At 41.2% G+C, this 19,083-nt stretch overlaps 1 protein-coding gene across 1 annotated transcript in view; it reads left to right on the top strand.

Moving 5' to 3' along the window:
• The window catches only part of LOC137278296 (deleted in malignant brain tumors 1 protein-like), an 84,555-nt gene that overhangs the window by 58,694 nt on the left and 6,778 nt on the right, over positions 1-19,083 (top strand). Inside the window, exons 18-33 of the mRNA XM_067810543.1 lie at positions 63-386; positions 1,495-1,824; positions 3,903-4,220; positions 5,616-5,930; positions 7,040-7,366; positions 7,659-7,763; positions 8,863-9,078; positions 9,446-9,775; positions 10,337-10,660; positions 11,560-11,892; positions 12,534-12,866; positions 13,615-13,968; positions 14,444-14,764; positions 15,472-15,795; positions 16,647-16,979; positions 18,585-18,914. Coding sequence (XP_067666644.1) covers positions 63-386; positions 1,495-1,824; positions 3,903-4,220; positions 5,616-5,930; positions 7,040-7,366; positions 7,659-7,763; positions 8,863-9,078; positions 9,446-9,775; positions 10,337-10,660; positions 11,560-11,892; positions 12,534-12,866; positions 13,615-13,968; positions 14,444-14,764; positions 15,472-15,795; positions 16,647-16,979; positions 18,585-18,914 — 4,917 coding nt within the window. The remainder of the gene's footprint in view (positions 1-62; positions 387-1,494; positions 1,825-3,902; positions 4,221-5,615; positions 5,931-7,039; positions 7,367-7,658; positions 7,764-8,862; positions 9,079-9,445; positions 9,776-10,336; positions 10,661-11,559; positions 11,893-12,533; positions 12,867-13,614; positions 13,969-14,443; positions 14,765-15,471; positions 15,796-16,646; positions 16,980-18,584; positions 18,915-19,083) is intronic.

Genomic DNA, 19,083 nt, shown 5'->3' on the forward strand with positions numbered 1-19,083 from the left:
GACTTCAGGATTTAAACACTCGTACGATTTATGAAGACACTTGTTTCTATCTTTTGTAACAGCATACATCGTGAGGCTTGACAATGGGACAACCGGAAGAGTGGTCCTCCACCACTTCAGCCAAGATGGACTTATATGTCCAAACGGATTTGATGACAATGATGCCAAGGTCGTGTGCAGAGAAATCGGAATGACCAATGGTGGATTGTCTTACAAACGAATTAACAATAACAGGCGGAGTTTCGTGAAGGAATTACGATGGATGACTAACCTGAATTGTACAGGTGAAGAAAACCTCCTGGAAATGTGCCCTGGGATCACATGGAATCAGATTAACCCTTGTGACAAAGGATCAGATGCAGCAGCCTTTTGTTACAGATCCCCAGGTGAGATGTGTTCAGGATTCAGAGTGAGTGAGTGAATCATTGAGTGAGTTTAGTTTTATGCAGCACTCAGCAGTGTTCCAGCTATATAGCAGCACTCTGTAAATAATCGAGTCTGGACCAGACAATCCAGTGATCAACAGCATGAGCATCAATCTGTGTAATTGGGAACCAATGACATGTGTCAACCAAGTCAGGGAGTCTGACCACCCAATCCCCTTAGTCGGCTCTTTCGACCAGCATTGTCACCTTTTGTGGCAAGCATGGGTTGCTGAGGGCCTATTCTACCCTTGGACCTTAATTGGTCTTCAGGATTCAGAAATACCTGATGGGTAGAGTGCTACCATGGATCCTGTTTCGATTCCATGAACAGGGACAATGTTTGAAGAACATATGTTATTTCTCCCCCTGCCCCTTCCCCAATGACCTCTTGCTCTGATATTGCTGGAAAATTGTTTCAAGTTGGCTTAAATACCAATTCACAAGCTCACCGGGGCAGGGGTGAATCTGACAGTATTGTGATTGTGTTTGACACAGTCTTCTGAACCTGTTGTAAGTTCAAACTAACGAATGGTGACAAGGTGTGCTTGTAGGTCTTGTGTAGCATCATATTTAGGTTGGCATGAACTGTTGCTCATGCTGTGAGCCATTTGTTTACTGACTTGATTAGTGACAGATTGATGAAGATGGAATATTGCAACAGTCTCTCCTCAAATTACTTTACTTGAACTATACACTGTTCTCTGCATCTTTTAGGGCACAGGGAGGGGTAGCCTAGTGATTAAAGCATTTGCTGGTAATTCCAAAGACCTGGGTTCGATCCCCCACATGGGTACAATGTGCGAAGCCTGTTTCTGATGCCCCGTGCTGTGATATTTCTTGCACATTGCTATAAGCAGCATAAAATCATACTCACTCAATTAGGGCACAGTAGCTGTGTCTTATACACTTTAACTTGCTGAGCAGAGTTATGGCCCCTGATCACAACAGAAACTGATTATCATGGGTTCAAATTCTGTCCACTCAATTATATTTCTATGTTTGTCAGCTCCATATCTGTCTTTTCAATGTCATGTTGCTGCATATCTCTTTACAATATAAAATGTTTCAGGTATTGCTAAACCACGGTTCCGTATTGAGGGCGGTACACGCCTTGAGGGTCGCGTAGAAGTAAACATCAACGGAACATGGGGCAGCATTTGCGGCATCAACATTGATGACAATGTCGCTGCCATGATCTGCAAGGACATGAATTACCCATCAGGCATCGCGGGTAAAGCCGGAAGTCGTGGAAAGACTGTAGGTCCAGTGTGGATCAACCAGTTAGACTGTGTTGGGAATGAGAACAGCATCTTCGACTGCCCTTTGACAGGCCTTGGAGAGGATGACGACTTGTGTAAATCGCATCTATTTGACGCCGTTATACAGTGCCACTCCACTGGTAAGAACATGTCAAGACAGTCAGATCGTACTCTGGTTTACACTATTTGTCAGATACAAACACAATAATTTAATGCTTTAGAATGATACTGGGCTATTTCATTCTGGACTGCAACTAGGATATTGGAAAAAATTGTGTACTTTCTTGCATAGATTGTGAATTAAGCTCAACATGCTCCAGCTGTATGGCAACAAGGTATAGTAATTATATGACACCTTGTCTGTGTCCATCATTCACACCCGTGGCCCACGCTCAGAATATCCTTGTCAGATACTGAGTAGAATATTTGGCAGTGCAAAATTAGAACACATATTTCCTGATCCTGTATCGATCAGTCATGGTCCAACATTATGTACTAGTAACTGAAATATTATTGACTACAGATTTAAAGAACATACACTCACCTACCAAAGACCTGTTTAGCACATTAGGTCATTACTTTGGTGTATATTTAATTTTAGATCATCCTATGTTTTTGTTATTAAGTTGATGTGTTTATTACCCATTACATTTAAACAGGTACAATCCCAGGTAAGTTTCAAGTCGACAAGTTCTGTTTTCACCAGGCCTATGTACCTTGATACAACAACAAATTAATTTCATTTTTTTTCTTTTGAAAAACATTTAATCATTTTTCAAAAATTTTTTAGTCAGCTGTTGATCATGAACGATAGCTATTATAAGTACAGTATTTCTTAACCTGCTTCCAGAAAATTAACAGGTGCCAAAGGCAATGTAAAGCCAAAAGGGCTGTTTGGAAACTCAGAATGAAAAACACTGCCATGTCATGACAATGACATTACAGTTCATCCTGTTGTTGTATCTAGTGAGACCTCACATTACTGCCTGATCACTGTTGAAATATGCCATTTCTGTTTACTTCTATACTGTCTTTTAATACCTTGCCACTTTTCAAACATGTTTTTTTCTGAAGACCTAATTTCACTATCAGCTATCATAAAGAGTGCGTAGGTGGCACACTAATATAAGGTGGCACATTGTAGAATTGTGTCCCTTTGCTGCCGATTCCTTCATTTTGAGTTGAAATCCCTTCTCTCTACAAATTTAATCATATATCTCTATGCACATACCCTGTGGTTTTCAAAATAGCAGCCTGTAATCGTTAAATCTCTACACATATATCTGACAAACACTAAAGCAACTGCAGTTATATTCAGAACTAATAAAGTAGAACTTAAATTATTTATAAACCTCTCAAACTCCGTTATTAGTCAGATATTCTATAGCAAACAGTATTTAGTGGTGTTATCTCCAGAGGACTCTCTTTTGCACTGTAGTAGTTAGTGTGAACTTTCACTATTGTATTAGTACACCTTTCTCGTTCAGTATACTCCTTAATGCTTGTAGCTTTCAGACTGTCTATAGTGTACAGAGCGCCTGTCTCAAAAAAAGATTTTAAAAGATTACATCTTGTTTCACTGTTCTACGTTAAGACTGACTAATCCAAGACTGACTGTCTCAAGGTCAGTTTAGTATGTCTGAGTGGGTTTTCCGATGAAACTGCACTTGTGCTGACTAGTACATGCAACCACACTTTTAATTGGTTGCTGTTTTAATGGAATAACCTTGAACATAGAGTTTCTATTCTTAATTTCATTTTATATGTGGATCTAATTGTTTGCAACAAAGTGAAACATGAGTCTGCCACAAGAGCAGAAAGTCTAGAGTTTGATCATTGGTCTAGGCATGCCAAGATATGTCAACTTTTTGTTTCACTGTCTGGAGCTTGCCATCAAGAGGACAGAACAAGGTCTTTTTGACACAAAAAAGGGGAATATGATCTTTGGTCTTGCCATACGAATGGATGTTAGTAGCTTGTTAATTGTTTCTCTGTCTCGTGATTGACATTAGGGGGACAGAACTATGACTGGCTGGCAGAGGGTCATCAGTTCAAACCAAAAGATGTTAAGAGCACAATTTACTTGTTGTTTCCCTGTCTGGTAATTGAAGGGAGACACAGACATGTAAGCATGCCCATTGCTGTTTACGTGTTCAATAATCTTGAATGAGACAATAAACCCCAGTTCACTTCACCCGTGTTTCCTCCATTTGTCTAGTGCGTGTATCTGGAGACATCAACGGACGCACAGATTACGGCCGACTTGAAATTAAACTCAACGGGACCTGGTCGTCTGTGTGTGACAACGGCTTCAACGATAATTCAGCAGAGGTAGCATGTCATCAGATGGGATACAACAAAGGAAAGAGACAGTGCTGTTCAGCTCTAGGGAATCTCCCCAGGTCTATGGATCCTAAGATCACCAGGATCACGTGTGAAGGTCATGAGCAGATGCTAGCCAACTGCACCATAGCTCCGACTGGGGAATGTTCCAGTTACGTGTCCGTGGCGTGCAGCACTACTGAACTTTCTGAAAGTAAGTTTCTTCAAAGTTTTGTAAGCATAACACTTTATTTTCAGTATATTTGCCTGGACTTTTCCAACAAACTATGCCAAGAGGCAGAAGAGTGAGTAAGTAAGTTTAGGATTATGCCGCCATATGGCACCAGTCTGTAAATAATTTAGTCTGAACCAGACAATCCAGTGATCAAAATCATGAGTATGAATCTCCGCAACTTGGAGCCGATGACAGGTCAACCAAGTCTTCATGGGTCAGTGGGTATAAGAGTAATCCAGTGGTTAATTTGTCAACTGATAACACCAGAAGCCTTAGTTTGATTTTGCACATGGACACAAGAGGAACCTTACCTAGATTGCCCTATTTTCCTTGCATATCGCTAAAATCATGAAACAGTACTCTCTCACAAGCTTACATGTCAAGAGTATGCCAGCTCAGTTTTTCCAAGTTATACATAATTGGGTTGAAAATGTGCATTCTGTAACATCATTTGAATGTACTTCGATGTTATGTTAGCTCGGACATTGGGGTAGCCTAGTGGCAAAAGCATTGGCTCATCACTTCGAAGGTCAGAGTTCAACTCCCAACATGGGCACAATGTGTGAGGCCTATTTCTGGAGTCACGGCAGTGATATTGCAGGAATATTGCTAAAAGCAGCGTAAAACCATGCTCACTCACTCACTTGCTCACTCACTCACTCACTCAGCTCATAGGCACTCAAAAACAAAAGATTAAAATTGAAACATATTAAAAATTTTGCAAAAATTGGGCTCAACTGCTCTAGTTACTTAGCGAAAATGTTCATGAGCCATTATTAATTGCACCATATGGTCCCATGTTCGATCGGATAGATACTTGACTTGTCTTGGCATGTGTTTGTGACAGTTGCCACAGTAGGTCAGGTTATACTCACCAGTTGTCCAGGGGACAGAGAGCCAGGGACAAGTTGTCTAGGGGACAGTTAGTCCGATACCGTCAGAATGATAATGATAATATTAGTCCATTTATCATGTGCATTGCTCCATTCTAGACAATCTGCTCGTTATCACCCCAGATAACCCAAGCTGCCGGTTATGCGCTAGAAGGTTATAGTCACATGACTTTATCCCACAAGGTACCCACTTACTGCTTGGTGAACAGAGGCAAGATTGAACAAACTCACTTGCCTGAGGTGAGACCACTTGTATCATGGGCTAGGACGAACATCCTAGAAACGTACAGGAGTCACCCTGACAGGCATGGTCGCCCATCCAAGGATGCTAGTGCCCAACGTTGCTTAACTTCACTCTAATTGTGACCTGAGCTCTATGCACAGGACCACGTCCCAATGAACTCTTCAGTTAAGGATTCCTTATAATTAAAAAGGATTTGGATACTTTTTCAACTCATTTATGACCAGTTTTTTGTTCCAGACCTTAAAATCAGTCTGCCTAGAAATGGGTTCACTGGCATGGTCAATGTCAGCCGATACGGCATCTGGGGAGCCATTTGTGGAGACAGTTGGAACGATACTGAGGCCATTTCTGCATGTCGGCAACTTGGATATGTCGGAGGTGTTGCAATTCCGGGCTCACCTATTCCTCCTGGAATGCCAGTCCTTATGGGAAACGTGGTCTGCAGAGATGATGATACCAACTTCAATGATTGCAGCCGGGATGACTTTGACACAGATCATGGGTGTGCAGAGTCGAGAGGTGGAGCCGCTGTGTTGTGTAGTAACTCAGGAGGTAAGCTGTAGAATATAACCTCAAAGATCCTGGTTTATTCACATTTATGTATTTTGTATCTTCTTTATGGTTTTAGTTTTATTTTTGTTGTTCAATGCCATGCTCTTCAATATTCCATCAATATGGTGGGAGTCTGTAATTATCTAGTGTCTTGTCCACACAATCCAGTGATTGACATCATGAAAATTGCGTAAGAACAGTTATGACTGTCCTTCATCACACTAATGTAATGTTGTCATTCAGCTTGTCTCAGTTCTGTAGGATGCTTTTGCTGAAAAGAATCAATATGTCATCTATCGCGGAACAATGCTTTGCTTAGGCTGAAAGTTAAAAATGTGAAGCAATGAATATATGACACCTTTCTAACTCGACCTCTGTTCTGTTGTTGAAATACAGTGTTTAAGACGAAACTTTACAACCAAGTCAAAGTCACCTCTCGAGACAAGCATAGTTTGTTGAATCTGTATCTTCCCCTCTCCTCTTCATTTATGTCGGCTGGGTTGTGTCATACCAAAAAGACATTAAAATATGGTATTTTTTAAACCCTGTCTGGTGCATTAATGGGGTATAACAAAGTCTAGTCAATATAATGTGTAATACTTAACTGCAACATGGTATCTCAGTGGGCTTAAGTCTGGGCACATCCTCAATATCTCCAGGGTATATGTTCCAATAAGTCTCCACTATATCCTGGATGCCTCTAAGGGTAGTTTTATTACCCAGAGAATCTCTGCATGGTTTGTGTTGCAAAGTTTGATTGGTAAGATAATTTGGGCAGCGAAAGTGAGTTGTGATTGATGCTCTTATACTCCCAGCATAGACACCTGATTGGATAAAAACAAAGCCAAAGGAGGTCAGGCCAAGCTTTAGATGCATCCAAGGTATAGTGTAGTTTTTTTGGAACGTATACCCTGGAGATATTAAGGATAGTCTGGACTCATACAAACAGCATGCCGTCATATGAGCGAAATATTCTTAAGTGTTAAACCCCATTTCATCTCACCTCACGGAATCCATCAGTGGTCACCTTGTCTTTATTAGACATTTTGTTATGTGAAGCTTTATTGCCAGATATTCCAGAATCAAACCATTTACATCATCTGTTTCAGAGGGCGTTCAATACAGGATGGCACCTGGGTCAGTTGGAGACAAGGGTATCGCTCAGCTCAACATTAACGGTCAGTGGGGTTACATTTCCAGACTGGATTTTGACGACAAGGACGCCAGCGTCTTCTGTCGCAGCATCGGCATGGTGGCAGGCCAGGTGTTGTGGCGCTCCCCATCCTCCTCCAGCCTCAGGGGCAACATCTTGGCCTCCTACGTCAACTGCACAGGCTCCGAGGCTGCAATTCATCAATGTCAGGTGGAGTGGAACCCGGATAGAAACAGATACATCCCTTCAACGTTTGCTGTGTCTGTCAGCTGCTTCAGAGGAGGTATGGCAGTTTTTTATGTCTTGACACTTAAGATGGTTGTGCACAGTTTCTCTCAGGGTATTTGGATGTGGTTAATTTTGCTGGAGTGGACTGCCATGGTTGAAAATGTAAGGTTTGTTATCGGATGAAATTAGCGTGTTGGAAAAGCGAAAAACTTTTAGGCTTCTGATTTGTTTATTCTGATCTATGTTCTAGGTGTTGTGTAGCTACATGGGTGTGTATATTAGGAAATGTGCCTAAGCTATGTACTTCATAAGGTTGTGTTGCAAGAGTGGTTTGTTATATTTTCCAGTCCGAATAGAACGAGGAGACAGCAAGACCAACGGTATCGTCAAAGTCTACAACAACGGTGTGTGGGGCGCTATATGCTCAAAGGACTTTGATAACAAAGATGCAAGTGAGTGAACTGTCGTTACTATCACAGTTTTCGTCTCGGCAGGGATTCATTGACATAGTATTTGAGTGTACCACGATTGTACCACAATTGTACCACGATTGTACCACCGAGTTCACAGTAGAAAAATGAAACAAAACATCTCAGCTTCAATGAATTAAGTTGGCTTCAAATTTACTTAAGGTATTGGCCATTCATATAATATTCATAGATAACAATTTTTAACTATGCTTAATCGTTTTAGTTTCAAGATTACATGATTGGTTGATGAAATATAAGACGAAATAATCATGCATATCAAATAATCTTGCAAATAAATAGCCATGAAATGTAAACAATAGTGATGTCATAATACAACTAACACTTATAAGATACTTTGCTCTTGATACATATTGAAATGCTTAATTTGTAGTAATTTTACTTGAATTTCAGTTATTAATGGGACACTATCAAACCATCCTGAATATTAAACTTCTTATTTAAAACATTTAATGTCTCATATCAAACATTTCTTTATCTCAGGTAAAACAGAAAACATAACAAGTGCATTAGAATTTAAGTCTTACAGTTTTATGCAATGTACAATGTATCTATAGTATAAATGAACATTAAGTTTTTACAATCAATGCATACTTTATTTTTATAGGAGTAACAAAAATAGTCCATATATCAGTACTAGGTGGGAGAAAACTCACATTGCTGTGTTAACACAACACAATTATTTTATGTTGTGTCAGCACCGGTGTTGAGAAGGATTAGATTGTTATGGCATGTTGTTCTTATGTCCGCGGACCGGTGGGGTAGCGTAGTGATTAAAGCATTCACTCATTATGCCAAAGACCCAGATTCAGGTCCTCACATGGGCACAATGTGTGAAGCCCATTTTTAGTAGAGAGTAAAATTATCACTCTACAATAAACAATGCAGTAAAAAAATAACATCATGCATTGTGTCTTAAAAATCAGGACAAGGGGAAATTGAGGCAAGTGGCTTTTCAAAATATCTTTGAACCCCTGTTCTGGTGTCTCCCGCTGTGATATTGCTAAAACAGCGTGAAACCACACTCACTAACTCACTTATTCTCTCACTTTTATGTCCACAGCTGTAATATGCCGTGAACTGGGGATGACTGGAGGTCTGGCTCTCTGCTGCAACCCTTACGGCTTCAACTTTGACGATGCCGTGATTGCTGACCTCCGATGTACAGGCAAGGAGAAGTCAATACGAGAATGCAAGTACACCTCTCGTCAGCGTACCTCTCTCTGCTACAGACAGTACTACGCCTCAGTGGCCTGCTACAACGACACACTGTCAAACAGTAAGTGCATTAGGTGATCAAACATTTAGTAGGCTGTACATATAGTCAAACTAAAAGTCGGTTGACATGTGCCAATGAAAGAATAAGTGGGCTGCAAATGTGATTGTCGAATGGTAAGTAGGATGTGCACATGGCAGTCAAACTGTAAGCTAGCCAAACATTTGGTTGTCAAATAGTTGTCGAACAGCCGTTCATGTGGTGTCCAGGTTAAGGTTCTCTGTACCTATCGCTGTCAAACAGTAAATAAGCTGAACATTTGGTAGTCAGCAGTAAGCTGGATGAATAAGCTGGATGGTAGTCAAACAGTTACTTGAACACACAATCAAACAGTCATATCTTTCTTCATGACCCTATCTCTACTCTTCAGACTACACCATCAGCCTGAGTGGAGGAGCCCGCTACACTGGTCAAGTGGCCGTTAAATTTGCCAATGTTGAAGGTCGCGTCTGCAGCGACAACTGGGATGACCCAGATGCAGCTGTCACCTGCAGAACCTTGGGCTACAGTAAAGGCATTGCCTACAGCCACTATAGGTCATCCTTCTCCTACTTCGACTACACAGGCCCCTACTGGACATCTCAGGTCAACTGTACAGGCAACGAGACCTCGCTGAGCGACTGTCCTCACATTGGATGGGGAAATGTCACAAAGTGTTCCAGCGGCCATTTTGGTGGAGCACTCTGCTTTAACAATGAAGGTAGTAAAGTCAATGTAAATCTCCTTTTATAATTCTTAAGATGAAAGTTGATAGGTTTGGTGCTGAAGTCAGAATCGAAGTATTTCATTGTGAAATCTTGCCTGCCAAAGCTGTTGAGGTCTTTCAGAGGTTTGTCTGAATCTGAGATTTACCCTGATTGTAATCCTTGGTCTGAAAGCATCAAAATCCTTCTCAATGTAAAATCTAAATGTCCAGGTGGATTTTTACCGAAATTAGGATGACAAGCAGTTATCAGTGTGAATTAACATTGAAAACAGCATTTACTAAAATAACTTGCACACTCTAATATGGTGCACAACAGGCGACAAGAGTTTGAGTTTATTCCGCTTTGGCAATATTAGGGCAGTGGCTGAAAGCATTCCAAAGACCCAGGTTTGATTCCCCATATAGGAACAATCTGTGAAGCCCATTTCAGGTGTCTCCTGTCATGACATTGCAGAAATATTGCAGGTGGTGTAACACTACTCACTCACTCACTCACTCACTCACTCACTCACTCACTCACTCACTCACTCACTCACTCACTCCTTGTCTTTCCAGGACTGTTCTACCGCCTGTCAGCAGGAGGTGACCAATGGGGTCGGGTGGAGGTGGCTGTAGATGGACAATGGGGGTCACTCTGTGACCGGTACTGGGACAAGAGAGAGGCCAAGGTGTTCTGCAAGAACCTTGGGTTTGATGATGGTGATCCTTTCTATGGGTCCTACAACGATACAGCCACAGGACCAGTCTGGGAGTCGAACCTTAGATGTCAAGGTGATGAGAAAACACTCAACCAGTGCCCCCATGAGGGTTGGGCTGTCTCAACATCAAGGTCCTGTTTGGACCACAGCAGAGATGCAGGTGTCTTCTGTTACACTAAAGGTATGTGGAGAGAGAAAAAAACGTGTGAGAATTATATTCATAGAAATGGCGAAATAACTCATTTTACATAAGATTTAGAATATACTCTTCCTTGGATTTATTATCATTTTGATTTTAACTGATCTTAAATCTTTTAAGATTCTGACTTAAGGATGAAGCTGTGAAGTGATGTCTGATGTCCCTCTACCCACAAACCAAAACACAAAACACAGGCGATACAGTTAATTGCATTTCCAATTAAGAAACAATTTGTTGTGGCTTAAGTCATAGTAATACACCCTTTCAGATGTCAGGGAAGATGGGTATTGAGTTTCTGTTCTGAAGTGTTGCATATTGTTAGTTTTATCAAGAATGAACAGTCTTGTAGCAGTTTCGCACTGAAGGATTTTGTTGATCTTTTTCTATTCTTATTCTGGTCATAAAAGCAGCAAATGGTGTAGTGGCTATGTCATACGGAACAAGAGTAAAAGATGGTACTTCTTGTTGCCCTGCCTGTCATTAAGATAAAAAAACATGGTGGCATGTGGTCTTAGTGGTCTGACACTTCAAAACTGGGATCAATAAAGCCTAGGACAAGCAGACACATGTGTAAGCAAATATAGTCACACATATGCATGAACGTTACTAAATAATCTTGAACATAATTCTTACAGTTTATCTTCTGTACAAATAGGATGGGTGGTCAGGCTCGCCAGACAGGTCCCACTGTGTACCTATTGCGTGGATGGATACTCAAGCTGTTGATCACTGGATTTTCTGGTCCAGATTCAATTATTGCAGGAATATTGCTCAGTGTGGCGCAAAAGTGAATTCATTCACTCACTTGTATATTATTTTTAACTCATTGCACCTTACCTCTATCATCATCATCATCATCATCATCATATATACATTTCCAGTGAAACTGAGCACAGGTGTGGGACGGTCAATTCAACATGGTGGCGTGCTATGGAACCAAGGGGGAGTCTGGCACTATGTCTGTGACACTGGTTTCAACGATATGTCAGCCCGGGTCGTGTGCCAGAGTCTGGGTTTCAAGGATGGGCGTTCTATCTGCTGCTCCGCCTATGGCAACACCAACTCCTACAACAAAGACATCATCACCAACATGACTCTACGATGTACAGGAGAGGAAGAGTCAATATCTGAGTGTATGATTACAGAAGACTGCGTGAGCAAGATGTACGCCTCGGTGGTGTGTTCCGACAACCCACAGGAGTTTGTTAATGACAGTGAGTACTACTTTTGCTATCACTATGACTGCAGTTACAAGTACCGAACCTGTGAAGATCCAAGTGAGAATTAGTCTTCAGTAACCTATGATTGTCGTAAGAGGCGACTACCATGATCGGGTGGTCATGCTTGCTGTCTTGGTTGACATGTCATTGGTTCCCATTTGCATAGGACGATGCTGATGATATTGACCACTAGATTGTCTGGTACATGATCATGATCATGATCATGGTGATGGTGATGGTGATGGTGATGGTGATGGTGATCTAAACTCTACACAAGTATTTAGGCTAAGAGCACCTAAAGAGTACTTTCTCGTCCAAGGTCATAAGGGATGCTTTTTATCACTTGATTTGCAGACTTTAAGTTTACATGAAAGGAACTACTTCTTTGATATGTTACAAAAGATACAGTTTCAACAAGTTACATACCAATGTTTCCCTATCGCTACCTGACCCAAATCAAACATGTATTATTCTATAAAAAGTCAATTTTGAGTAATGATGTTAGATTGAAAAAAACACTAGTAAACAAGAATCACAGAGCAGCAAAAGAAGCTGCATCCCTCCCCATAGTGTCATGTTTATGAATATAAATTATACATAATTCCTCCCCTCCTTACGATCTTCCACGTGTTCAGATTACACTCTGACCATCAAGACTGGGCAAAAGCACTCTGGCCAGCTGCGTGTGACCCACTACGGTGTTCAGGGTCGTGTCTGCAGCAAGGATTGGGATGATGAGGACGCTACGGTGGTGTGTGGAGCTCGGGGATATACAGGTGGGATGGCCTACAAGCACTCCTATGTCGGCACATATTCCACACAGCGCCAGTTAGGACCCTACTGGCTAAGCTCATTTAACTGCAGCGGTGAAGAGAAGGACCTGATGGACTGTCCACACCTTGACCGGACCAACCTGGGCAACTGCTCCAACAGACACACGGCAGCTGTTCTGTGCTTCAACGACTCAGGTATGTTGATGAACTGGGACCTGGGGCTCCTTTCATGAAGCAACATTTACCAAGGTTTACCTGACACTGAACTAAGCACTGAGGTTACTGTAGTGACTTGCAGTCACCTAAGTGCTTTGTGAAAGATAGTCCAGATCCTCAAATTGATATTAGCACTAAGAAATTGATGTTAGCGCTAAGATGATCTGAACTTTCATACTGTAGCACAAATTCATGATATAAGTAGTGGAAGTAGGATCACTTTGGGCATTGAGACTCAGTGCCCCAGTCCACAAAGCTATGTTAGCCTAAAGAGATTGTACATTAACATAGGCATATGATAGTCCAGGGTAAGATTGTAAAAGAGAGTGGCACAGTGGCCGTCTTCAGTGCAAGGGTTTTAGTCAGGGTTATAATACATAAGCTTTTGATCATGAGGTAAATCCATAGCAAGCAGTGTATGTCAAAATGTGGTTGTCAGTCATGTTTGAAGTAACATATTCAGCATTTAATTGGTCGATCATAACACTTTTTCAGAGTTGAATCTTATAGCCTGTTCTATATTAAGACATTTTTCTTCATCATGAAATCTGGTTTATAGAAATCATGGCTTGATAATTTGCAATTGCAAGAATAGATCCAGGGATTAGTGTACCAGTACTTAACTGAAATGCAAGAAATGAAGATGCAAAAGATGGTGAAAATATAATCCTAATCCTACCATTTCAAGCATGATTTCTACCCTTTGTCTCTTCTCTCACTGATGCAGGTATCGAGTACCGCGTTGCTGGAACTGGACATGACTACTTTGGGCGAGCTGAAATCCGCATTGGTGGTGTATGGGGCACCATATGCGACAACTACTGGGATGCCAAGGAAGCCAACGTCTTTTGCCGCCAGCTCAACTTCAGTGATGGTGTCGCTATCTCCAGAGCTCGATATGGGCAGGGATCTGGCCCAATCTGGCTGAGTCATCTGCAGTGTACTGGCAAGGAGAAGTACTTCCATGAATGCCCTCACCGAGGCTACAAGGACCTGTATTCTGCCCCATCTTTTGGCTGGCCTTTCACATTGCCCTGCACTTCCCACAAGGATGATGCCTCTGTTTTCTGCTACAAGAGTGGTAAGATTCTCCATCTCCCCAAGAATGATATGTTTACGGTTTAATATTTGTGTGTTGGTTAACTGTTATCTATATTGCAGCTAATTAAAGTGTCATTGCCCAATGGAGTAAGACTGATAGTATACAGAATTAATTGATTATCAGATGGTCTAATTTCTGACCTGATCATTATGCCCCAAACTTTATGCACTGTTTGTGTCTACTACAGACTTGACTATTTACAAGTCTCCATGTTACTTGAATGTCATGGCATAAACCAACATTTTCTCGCTAATAATCAGTGGAGTAGCTTAGTGGTTAGGGTGTTTGCTCATCACGCTGAAGACCTGGCTTCAATTTCCCTCATAGGTACTATGTGTGAAGCCCATTTCTGTTGTCCCCCACCATGATACTGATGGAATATTCCAAAAAGGGTCATAAAACCATATTCTGCTTTTAGAATTATAGTTTCATATTAATAAACATTTATCTTCAGCTCGACTGAACCAGAGATTCGGTGCTACCAAGGGAGGACTGGAGATATTTGATGAAGGGGAAAAGGTTGGAGTATGTGACACTGGTTTTGACAATGCTGCAGCAACTGTCGCGTGCAGGAGTCTCGGTATGAACTTCACACACGGACGGGCTATTGGAGGATCTGTGTTCGGCAACATCTCAGGACCAATCGTGTTCACCAGCATCAAATGTAAAGGAACAGAAAAGGACATCAAGGACTGCACACTGAGCAAAGAAGGAACATGCACTACAGGGACATATGCATCTGTGTACTGTTCCAAGACACCATTTAATGATACAGGTGAGTGCGTCCATCAATGCTGCAACCATCCAGTGTCTGTGGCGTTAAAAACCTTGTAGATGGCAGTGCTCAATCTCTTGCATGGGCACGCAGTGTGAATTGCGGAAAGGAGACCAGTTCTCAGTAACTCTTGCTTTTCGCCTGAGGCGACTAAATGTGTGAGAAGGTCAGATTTTTATGTGATGACTAGCACTGCTGTGATTCAATATTAGGTAATGAATACAATGATAAGTCAGCAGTTGATGTGTCATTCAGTAAATACAGTGAAACAATTGCAACCTAATCGTTTGACAGTATTGATTTATCATGGCAATTGCCAGTGATCATGTTACTGGAAAATTAAATGTATTATTCTTTCTGGTTAGGATATGTTCCGTTTTCCGTCTGTCGTTTAGATGAATAGCACCTAAATTCAAGCAATAGAACATCTTTTTCAAAATATATGAATATATGATTCTGGTGATTGTCAAAACAAAATTGAATTGATTAACTAATAGTTACCGAAGTGAATCATAACCGGCATAGTCATCACGTCCCAACTCCTGGGGTCAGTCCTAAAGATGGATTGTCTGGGACCCAGTCATTCACAAAACACAAACTGCTCCATGAAAGATGTTTTAAAGATCCTTCTATCCCAATTCAGTTAAACATGGAGGTGCTGCTACTATAACAATAACGCTGATTTTCATGACGTATTATGTTAACAGGGTTCGAGATTCGACTGGCATCCGATGGCCTTAGCAAAGACTACCATGGCATTGTTGAGGTCAAGAAGAATGGAGTGTGGGGTCGGGTGTGCATGCAGGGGTGGGACGACGTGGACGCCAGCGTGGCCTGCAGGAGTCTTGGCTACAAGGGTGGGGTGGCCTACCTCCACATTGTAAAGAACACTAACGCCATCCTCATGAGGAATTTCCAGTGTCGAGGCAATGAGACCTCCCTGGACAAATGTCCACATCACGAGACGGCAGACAAACAGAACTGCAACTATGACTCTAACGATGCAGGTGTCATCTGCTATAACAAAACAGGCATGTATTGTTGAAAAGAAAGTCTTAGTGAGAATCGTCGTGTAGGGCAGTGACATTTTACCCTAAAAGGTCCTAATTTCATTTTATCATTGAAAAGCCCTAATTACCATTGATTTGTCCTTAAAGGCTCTATATTCAGCAACCCTTGCCCTGTTATGATTTTACAGGTAACAATACATAATCCAAATACCTTGCAATGCCAGTGTCAAGAGTTATTTCCCTTGGATGGTCAGTCTTACAATTGTCCAAACGTGTGAGTGAGTGAGTGTTGTTTTATGCCACGTTCAGCAATATTCCATCTATATGGCTGCGGTCTGGAAATAATAGAGTCTGAACCACATAATCCAGTGATCAACAGCATGAGCACCGATCTGTTCAAATGGGAACTGATGACCCATTGATGATGAGTCAACCAAGTCAGTGAGCCTGACCACCTGATCCTATTAGTCGCTTGTTACGACAAGCATAGTTGCCTTTTATGGCAAAATTGGGTTGCTGAAGGCCTTTTCTATCCCGAACCTTCACAGGTCTGTCCAAACTTCTGTACACATGTCATATCAAACTACTTTGGTGTTTCTATAGTCCCTGAAAACTTGACCGGGTTGTGAGTAGCCCCTTAAATGCCTTAAATTTGCTGACTGATGAGCCAGTAATTTATAATAGTCTCAATAGCTACACAATTTATTGGAAAATTATATATTTTATATATTGATTGGCTTACAGATAACTTAAAAGTCAGTATGGATTATTTTTTCGGAATAGTTTTTGGGGTTTTTTTTTTTTGTTTTTGTTTTGTTTTGTTTGTGTTGTGTTGTTGTTGTTAAGGTTTTTTCACATTTTCCATTCCACAGGCATTGAGTATCGGCTCTATGGCAGTAAGATGAACAACTACGGTCGGGTTGAGATGGGATACGATGGGGAATGGGGTGCTGTCTGCTCCTGGGCATGGAGCACCAGCGATGCCAAGGTATTCTGCAGAAGCTTGAAAACAGGATACAAGGATGGTCTCCCTGATCGGAACACCATCCCCAACCTGCCCCGCCGAAATTACCTGCTCAGTGGTGCATTCTGCAATGGCAACGAGCAAAGTCTTCTAACCTGTCTGAACTCCGGGTTCAATACAACACTGCTGTCCTACCTCTGTAGCGGTGATGCCTATACAACTTGCTACACTACTGAAGTTGGTGAGTGACATAACTGAGTGTAATATGTGTAGAGTTGTCTCCCTTAGTCGACATGTCAGCACCAGAGACCGTACACTGGAGTGAGTGAGTTCAGTTTTACGCCACGTTAGGAATATTCCAGCAATATCATGGCTGAGGACTCTAGAAAATTGCTTCACACATTGTGCCATGCCTGTGTGGGGACTTGAACCCAGACCACCCTTAACCCTTAACCACTAAACTACCCTACTACCCTTCATATACAGGTACCTACAGCCACGTGTGGATGTTAATGAAATGGTAAATGTCTGGTGAACACGTTGGTCTACAACGCTTTGGGAATCTGTCCCATGTCTTCTGCCATTTTATGATATAGTTGAAATAATGGCCAAAGTGGTAGCAAACATAACTCATTAATATGACCAGATATGGGTTATTTCTGATTTTGTTTGTTGGTGATTAGGTACCTGACTCTGAGAGTGTGGGTTTGAATCCTACATGGGACTTGACCAAATGAAACTAAGAAAGTGTGATCCCAAATTAACATATGTTACTTTTGACCACTTGACCATTGTCATTTTGTTGTGGTAACAAACAACACTGAATGTTGATGTCACATAAATGAGGACATCATGTTTATAAGGGACGGCGGGTTAGCATTTGCTTATATTTTTTGCTCATCACGCTGAAGACCTGAGTTCAATTCCCTACATGGGTACAATGTGTGAAACCCAGTTCTGGTGTCCCTCACCGTTATATTGCTGGTTTTACGCTAAAAGTGGCATAAAACCACACTCTCCTATTCATATTTAAGAAAAGATGCATGCCACTTGCCACGATTCACTAGCTGTTTGGTGATTTATTTTCAATGATCTACAGGATTACTGAACTTGAATTGTGAAATAATACAGCTCTCTTTGCACAAGGTAAAGAGGTCTGTTGATATGCAACTTTTTGATTACAATATGTGTGACTCTTCAGTGCAGGTGTTAACACAGTTTTCAAACAACTTGCTTGTATAGTACTGAAAGAAATAAAAAAAAAAAAGGTTTTCATGTTTATCTTTACAATTTATGTAGTTGATAAGTGAAAGTGTGAAATATCTGTTAAAATAAACTTGGCCTAACTACAGTTCCAGTGGTAGGGAGACAGGAAATATAATAAAAGGACTTTACTGAGGAGAGATTAGTGTTGAAATGAGCGATGTGGATTTTCTGTAGACCCAAAGAGACTCATTTGGAACAGACCATGACTATATGTAAAGTCGTTTGTATTACATAGGGAACTTTTTAAATGTCCATTGTCAAATTAAACATCAGCTTCATTGTAAACGAAAACTGATGTAAAAAATAATAACTTTAATACTGAAACTATTAAGGAGTCTCACTATCACTGTAAAAAGAAACAGGTAGAAGAGGTCATCTCAAAAGCAAACCCAGCAGACGATGGTTGCTTATGAGCTAAGATATGAAAATGCCATATGTGAATTAGCATAGGTAAGTACACAGCATGTTCTAACATATATGACAATATCCAGTCCTGTCAAAGTGAGTTATTTCAACATTTGCTATTTGCAGTTGTGTAAATTTGCTATTCAGATAGCAGTTTTAATTTTTTATCTTTCAGCTCTCACTCAGGTCCGTCTGGGGAAGGACCATTCAGGTGACCAATCAGTTGACCATGGTCGTGTCGAAGTGTATGTTTCTGGGCCAAACGAATGGGGAACGGTATGCGATGACTACTGGGATGAAACAGATGCCACTGTCGTCTGTCGACAACTAGGATTCCAACATGGCCGTGCTGTCAATGGAAGTGCTTATGGGAAGGGCACAGGTCGGATCTGGTTGGACAATGTGGAGTGTTTAGGAAATGAGACAAGTATTGGAGATTGCCAGAGCAGAGGCGTTGGAACTCACAACTGTAATCATTCCGAAGATGCAAGTGTTGAATGTTACAGTAAGTCGATTTATCACGTATTGCCAACTAACATCAGTTCATTTGGGTTTTCTTACAGAATACCCTTGAAGATCTGGGTTGGAATTGGTCTTCAGAATTGCAGAGCAGAATTGAGTGGTCAGGCATGCTGAGTTATTTGACACTTGATATTATATCTCATTTGTGTAGA

The sequence above is a fragment of the Haliotis asinina genome, chromosome 3 (genome assembly GCF_037392515.1).
Source record: "Haliotis asinina isolate JCU_RB_2024 chromosome 3, JCU_Hal_asi_v2, whole genome shotgun sequence".
NCBI classification, from domain to species: Eukaryota; Metazoa; Mollusca; class Gastropoda; order Lepetellida; family Haliotidae; genus Haliotis; species Haliotis asinina.